This window comes from Carex rostrata, chromosome 2, assembly GCF_964058835.1.
Source record: "Carex rostrata chromosome 2, lpCarRost1.2, whole genome shotgun sequence".
Lineage (NCBI taxonomy): Eukaryota > Viridiplantae > Streptophyta > Magnoliopsida > Poales > Cyperaceae > Carex > Carex rostrata.
Genome location: NC_135919.1, coordinates 9,500,272 through 9,507,852, shown reverse-complemented (window position 1 = coordinate 9,507,852; position 7,581 = coordinate 9,500,272). Strand labels below are relative to the sequence as shown.

The 7,581-nt window shown below is 34.8% G+C and overlaps 1 protein-coding gene across 1 annotated transcript; it reads right to left on the bottom strand.

Moving 5' to 3' along the window:
• Positions 1-3,453: 3,453 nt before the first annotated feature.
• LOC144549550 (laccase-4-like) lies at positions 3,454-6,589 on the bottom strand. The gene is made up of 7 exons (XM_078298323.1): positions 6,401-6,589; positions 6,160-6,311; positions 5,757-6,001; positions 5,537-5,665; positions 4,603-5,132; positions 3,968-4,406; positions 3,454-3,828 (listed from the first exon to the last, which is right to left on the bottom strand). Exons 1-7 carry the CDS (start codon positions 6,530-6,532, stop codon positions 3,698-3,700), a joined length of 1,758 nt encoding a protein of 585 aa, XP_078154449.1. The 5' UTR covers positions 6,533-6,589; the 3' UTR covers positions 3,454-3,697.
• Positions 6,590-7,581: the final 992 nt, after the last annotated feature.

Here is a 7,581-nt window from a genome sequence, read left to right as displayed (position 1 = left end):
GAATAGGCTTTCACGAGTGCCTGATCCTCCTCTGTAAGGTCCCCACCAGCTTTTTCTTCCTCCTTGACCCGATCTTGAGCCCTTAAGACGAGTTCCACATCATCTCCCCCTTTCTTCTTCTTCTTCTTCTTGACTCGATCTTGATCTATCTCATCAAGATTCGAGTTCAAAAAACCCGATCAAACCTCGATCCAAACCCGCTTCTTGGGTATCGTGGGGTAGAGGCCCCCCACGCCGGCCAAATCAACACAAAGATGCTACCTTTGGTGACCGGCCGACTTTAGAAGAAGAGAAAATCGAGCGGCGCGGTACTGTAGCGGCGTGGTACTGTAGCGAACCCGGTTATGTAGCGGAGCGGCACTGTAGCGGGGTTAGGTTTAGGTTTTGTAAGGCTCTGATACCATATAGATTTCTAAGAAAAATGAATTGTATTTCTTTTTTTGTTCTCATACAAGCCTATATAGGCGTTACATCTTTCATTCAAGTTCCTAAACTATTCTATAATCATTTTTACCAAAAGGACCCTACAAAACCCAAAATACTGAAAACATACATAAATCTCAACATGAACATAGCATTTTAATGTATACTGTGGGATCCTGAAGCACTGAGAATAGGAATTAGCTTAAAAGTTGGCGCAATAGATTTTTCATTTTTTATTTTTGTTCTTTTGGTTGTTCTAAATAATTGAATTGTAGGAGTAAATAGATTAAATGCTAAAAAGGATATTATGTGGAATATTGAGTGCATTTGTGAGAAAAATGTAACGTAGTAAGTGACTGAAATTTTTATTTATACCATCATAAAAAAAATAAACCAAAACACTCCGGTTTGGTGAAAATTTGAATTTTACCCAGGCCGTCAAACCATTTAGCGGCTCCAAAGACTGGGGTTGCCAATTGACTCTGCGGTCCCGATCTAGGAGCCTCCAAACCATTTAACGGCCCATTTTTTTTTGGCACATAGAACAATGAAGGTTTAATAAGTTTTTGTTCTCAACCCAGGCGAGCCCGACTTCAACTCAACCAAATGATTTTTATTGTTTGTTAATAAAATTTCTGTAGAAAAAAAAGGACCGCTATTTCATTTGGAGGCCCCTATACTGGAGGGCTGCAGGGCCAATTGGCGGCTCCCGGTCTTTGGGGCCGCTAAATGGTTTAGCGGCCTGGGTGAATTTCAAATTCTGATCAAATTGGAGTGTTTTGGTTTATTCTTTTTATGAATATGGTAGAAATAAAAATTTCGGAACAAGTGAGGACTTGAGTCTGTAAATATATAAGAAGCAAAAACGAAAAAAATAAATAATAGTTGTTTCAACCTTCATTGACTTCAGCTGGTAACCAACCTACTAACATTTTTAGAGGTGGTTGAGAAGCAATTCTCTCTTCTCCTTGCTATGCGTATATCAAGAGAAGGATTCCTGACCCAACTCTTTTTCTTAAGCCAGGTTGTAGTACTCAAAACCTTGCTCGACTCGACAGCAAAGAAGTTGATACCGTGAAGATGCAATCTAGGTGTGGTTGTTGGCTCCGAGAATGTTTGTGTGATGCATAACCCACTCTTCACTTGTATTGAAGGGCAGATGTGACCAAGCACACAATTACAGTCGAGATAATGGATATACAAATCTGAAAATTTACTGCAGATCAAATACTTGGCTAATGTTGTTGCAACCGTATTAAACTTACATCAAACTGATAATGAGCTGTAATGCTGGTTTGCTGTGATTCAGTCATGGTACAGAAGGTGAATGATATTAGGCTTGAAAACAGCAAAAAGGCAGCAATCATGAGAAGAGAGGAAGGTAACAGAGAGACGGCCATCGTGCTTTTGCTAAAATTCTAAATAGTGACAAATTTCATCTGTTCTTGGATATGCAATGCCTAGCTAGGGGCTAGATTAATATGACAAATTTCAATTTCAACAATTCGGAGTGTTTGTTTGGTACAATGAAAAAAAAACTAAAAAACTGAAGTTGACCCCAATAATCCCAACTGTTAATTTTGACAGTTTCTTATTTTGGGGTTGGGAAAATCTCATGTATACCCCTCAAAATTTTCAAAATTACATATTTCCCTTCTAAAATTCATAATATCATATTTACCCTTCTAATGTAAAAAACTCACCTACTTACCCATTTTATTGTCTTTCCTACTAAACACATTTTAAATTTATGAAGTACTCATTTTATCTTATATTAAAAAAAATAAAAATATATGTAGTATGTTTTAGAAAAATGTCAGTCTATTAATTGGTCAGTTTTTAAGAGCAAATGAGTAATTTTTCTACTTTTGACACATACACAGTGATACTTGGCTATATGCTTATGTAAGTGCTAGAAGTAGAGAAATGACTCATTTGTCCTCGAAAACCGACTAATTAAGAGACTAACATTTTTCTGAAACGTGCTACATATTTTTTATTCTTCTTAATGATGGATAAAATGAGTTTTAATAAAAAAATAAAATTTATAAATTTGTGAGTTTTTGAAATTTAGAAGGATAAATATGATATAATGAACTTTAGAGGAGAAAATACGTAATTTTGAAGGCTTTAAGAGGTATACATGAAATTTCCCTTCCCATTTTTTTTTAAATTAAGACGGTTTATTAATTTAAGCATGCATTATTTGTCACAATATAGGTTCAAATATTAAATATACACAGTACTTTCTAGGGGCGAAACTAAAAATCTCAATTGAAATTGGGGAGCTGAAAAAATTTAGTACAGTGTAATTTAATTTTATAAAGATGCTGAAATGTATTGATGCATATAAAAATTACAAAATTAATGTATAAAATTGATAATTTTCAATTCATAGGGGAACTTAGTCCTTTTTCCTCCATTAAATTTTGTCCTTGATATATATATATATATATATATATATATATTTAAATATGAGGTAGAGGTCAAGTCACCTAACACATTTCAAACCTTATGTATTAATATACATGATTTTCTCACTTTGTGGGTTTCGAACCCATAACCTCCCACATACCACATAGAATCGTCCCCGATACTTTTTGCTGCGTAAGATGAAATATTACTATTTTTTTTTATTAAATGCAGGGTGTCGGTGTCTGAGATAGACCATCATTTAAGAGCATGTATTTCAAGTTTGTTAGACTACATTGAATCTTGGATAACAAGAAATTTTTTGTTCTTATTTTTTTTTCCTGAAACATAACCTTATTCATCTAATGAATATTTAAAAAAAAAAAAAAAAATGAAAAAACAGCTACTACTTGTGCAGGTCTTTAATTGGATTCAAATTTTGAAGTGAAATTACATATTTCCAATGAAGACATAAACCAACTAATTGGATTGTAATTTTGAAGGATCTTTTGCAGTGGATAGTGTTTAGCAATAAAACAACCAAAAGACAAGGATGTAATTTGGGCATTGTTTTTCATTTGTTGTTTGCCAGTATTATCAACTTCTGTTGTTCACAGATTGGAGTAATAATTGAATTTAAAACAAATAGTATTATTATTTGTCTGTTAAAAGATTTAAAGATTTTACATTAGTTATTGCTCATCCAAGAAAACATGAAGGCTAAAATATTTCTTTATCAACACCCAGTCATTAATTTCAACCACTTAAAAAATCAGAAAACCAAAATGAACCTAAAGAGTTCCATCTATCACTTATTAATCTTCTACCAAAATGAACTTAAATCATTGAGTATATTTTTCAATTAGCATTTGGGAAGATCAGACGGTGGCGGAGGAAGCTTCTGGTTAGGAAGGTTTCCATCTAACACAAGCCATGCCATCTTGAGACCCCAGCTTGTGTGCACTTCCAAGTGACAATGCATGAACCAGACACCTATATATATATGCAAAGTTTCATAACAATTTAAAATGATGATTTTAGATTAAGAAAACAAAATAGCATTTCCAATTAATCGAAATCATGAATTTAACAATTCAAATACAAAAATCAAATGAATACAAGAGTTAGATACCTGGATTATCGGCAAGGAAACGGACGGCTACCCAGCCACCAGGTGGAACCCCAACTGTGTTTCTCTCAACCGGGTCTACTAGGTTGAATTTTGCCGGATCTTTAGCTGGATTGTAGTTGCCGAAACCCCGTCCGACCACAAAGAAATTGAAACCATGGATATGCAACGGGTGGCTTTCGGCACCTAAAATGCTTGTGTCTTGCATAACGAATTCAACACTTGTATTGAAGGGAATCACCAAAAGTTTGGTGCCATTGGTTACAAATGTGTTGTTTGGAGGAGTGCCAGTGTAGTTGAATGGCATGAGGGGCATAATCGGGAAGTTCGATGCATACTCACCATTTGATTTTCCTGAGAAGTGAGATTGGAGGAGTGCCGTTGTCGGAAGAATGAAGGATACATTATTTACTGATGCTGCAAACATTGTTCCATTTGGGCCCTGATTTCACATAAAAACATGCGTAGCATTTATCAAAATTGATCGGAATTTCTCAGAAATGATCTTGATCTTTAAAGTCAATACTAGTTTTCCTATATGACTCATTTTCTTAGCATTAAAAACTGAAATAGCAATTGCATAAACATTATAATTTGCCATAAGATATGTAGCTTAATGATGACATAAAAATACTGACCTGGCATGTTTTGTTATGATGACACGGGTTTGTTCCAAGACCGACTGTGAAGAAGAATTGTCGATCAATTATTTGCGGAACATTTGCTGGATACTGCGCATTCGCCAAACTCCTTAGCTTATTAGTGAAATTGGTTGCAAAAGAAGTGTCATTAAAAGCATGTAATGTGGGCTTAAATAACGGTAAGTTTTTATTAAAGCTAGATGAAGAAAAACTATTTGGGTTTTCATATTCAAGAATTCCTGCCACGGTTGTGTTGTCGAAGGTTCCTTGGCCAGTGGCATATGGCCTTGCCTCCATGAAGAAGTTTGCTCCGGGATATTTTGCATGAGTAGTTAGTAAAACATTTGTGGTTTGGCCTGGGGTTATCAGCAGTGTTTTTGTAGTGAATGGTTTCACATAAACAGCATCGACTTCTACAATTGTGAGAGAATGGTTGGCTATGGAGAAAAAGAGCTCGTCATTGAGTGCAGCGTTGATAATGCGGAGGAGATATGTCTTGCCAGGTTTCACTTTAAGCTTGAATGTGTCTGCAGTTTGTTTAAACTTTAAACTCTTTCAATGTCAATTAGGAAAGAAAGAAGACACATCATAGATTAAATATTTACAGCTATAAGTTTAATTTTTATACTGCAATGTATGACTATTCTCTAGCAATAAAAGCTAGTTTGCGTTTAAAAAAGTAAAAAAAAAAGAAAAGAAAAAAGAATCTGATACCCTGGCCGGTTAGACCGGTCTACATCACTTCTTGATATGGCCAACCAGCAAAATTGATTTTATTTTGAATCCAAATATCCCCTGGGATTTCTATAAATTTTATTTGTTTCTGATTTTTTTGAGAATGTAGGAAAATAAATACAATTCTTTTTTTAAAGATGAAGGGAGTTGGAAAATTTGTATGACATTTGATTTTTCTTTAAACTATTTCCAAAACCTTTTGCTGAGCAATTGTATAGTGGACCGGGAAGGCCATTGATAGTATATGCATCTGAAACATTCGGGCCTCCGCCGGTCTGTAGAGCCTGGCTGATGACTGCTTCTGTATCGGTTTTCCACCATTCACCTTCCAAATTTTAAGCCATGTGTTTTGTTAAATCATGAAATATAAAAAAAATTAACAATTTTTGAATAAAAATCATTGAAATTATATATACCGAAAATGATCGGGACTTCCTTGTAAGGCTTCACGAACGGATAAGGAACTCCAAGTTTGGGAAGAATGATGATAGGGCCATACAGAGTTGCGCGAAGCCATGAGATATGCGCGTGCCACCAAAGGGTACCTCTCTGGCCCACAATTATGAAGTTGTAAACATAGGTGCTGCCTTTCTGGATTGGACATTGTGTAACGTAAGCGGGACCATCAGCCCATGCGCTTCGCAGCTGCCGCACACCGTGCCTACGTTTTCCAATCAATTAAACATAAAAGATAATTAACCAAGCTGAGAATTCACCATGTTTGGTTAACTTGAATATGCTTTCAATGTAAACAACTTTGATAGTTTTTGTTAAGAATGCAATAATTAGTGTTAATGAATAAATAATTACATGGCTTACCAATGTAAGGAGATATTGTAGTGAACATGATTAACCACTCTGACAACGACACGATCACCTTCCCTTGCCACGATCTTAGGTCCTGGAAACTGGCCGTTCACTGTCACAATGCTCTTGGTTTCACAAAGACGTGTCACGTTTCTCATTTGAATCTGCAACAATATATGATCGATTAACCAATTTTCATATCAAAGTAAAGAAAACAACATGGATCATTTTTGTTTTAAATGTTATAACTCACATCAAACTGATAATGTCTTGTAATGCCAGTATGCTGTGACGCCGTCTTGACCGGAAAGGAAAACAATACAATGCAAGCAAATGCAAGGGCTGTCATGAGAAGAGAGGAAGGCAATAGAGACACAGTCGCCATTGTCTTTTACAAAGAGAGAGAAATGGAGATCAAGAGGAGAATGTTTACTGGATGCATGGCAAGGAAACTAGAGATGACTATATATATGGATACATGTTAAAATTTTTTAATAGGATATCTGTTTGGTGAAATGAGAAGTGTCAACTTTGCATGAAGCTGGTCTGGACTTAGAATAGCTTAGAGTGTTGCTAAAGTAAATCCCAGCTAATTTTGATTATTCTTTAATACAAGGGAAAGCATTCTTTATCTTTATTATAATCACATTGTCTAATTAAACATTAAATATTAATTGGATTTTCTTTTGTTGGTTTGAGACAACTTCATGTTGCCAAACGGTACGGTTCAACTGTGACAAAGATTAAATAATAAATGTTTTTCTCAATAATCTACCATTTTTTTACCCCAAATTGCTATGTCATGAACTACGTTTCTCCATATATATTTTCTAGCATGAAGTCATTCTCTTTCATATTTTAAGTTTGTTAGACATGTTAGTGTCAATTTTTTTTTTTTATTTGAAGAAAATAGTGCTATAGTAACTTAAGAATGGGATGATCATTTTCTTTAAGGTGACACCTTGTCAAGTGCCAAAAGAAGCAAGGCATGGCAAAATTAAACCAAAGTAGTCTTTTGTCGTTTGCAATATATTACATTTATATACTATATAGTTGCTTGTTTCAGGGTGAAGTTAAAACTCTTAGAAGTACAGGTGAACTTATTATTTCTACTGCTTATTTTTGACAGAGAAAAAAACAACATTTTGAAACAGAGCTGCAGTTGGTGCTTCTCTCGTCTGTAGATAATCTGCTTGCTGATATACTCCTTGTGAGTTTGCTTTCATACCATTCATATACTGAGACACAGATACAAGAATATTGACAGCTTTAACTCTCTTTGAAAACAACATTTCAAATGTATATTGTGAGATCCTGGCATATGAAAAATAGAAATTAATTAGCTAAAAAGCTGGCGCAATAGACGATTTTTTTTTTTGCATTTTTTTTTGTTCTAAATAATCAAATTGTGGGAACAAATAAATTGAATGCTGT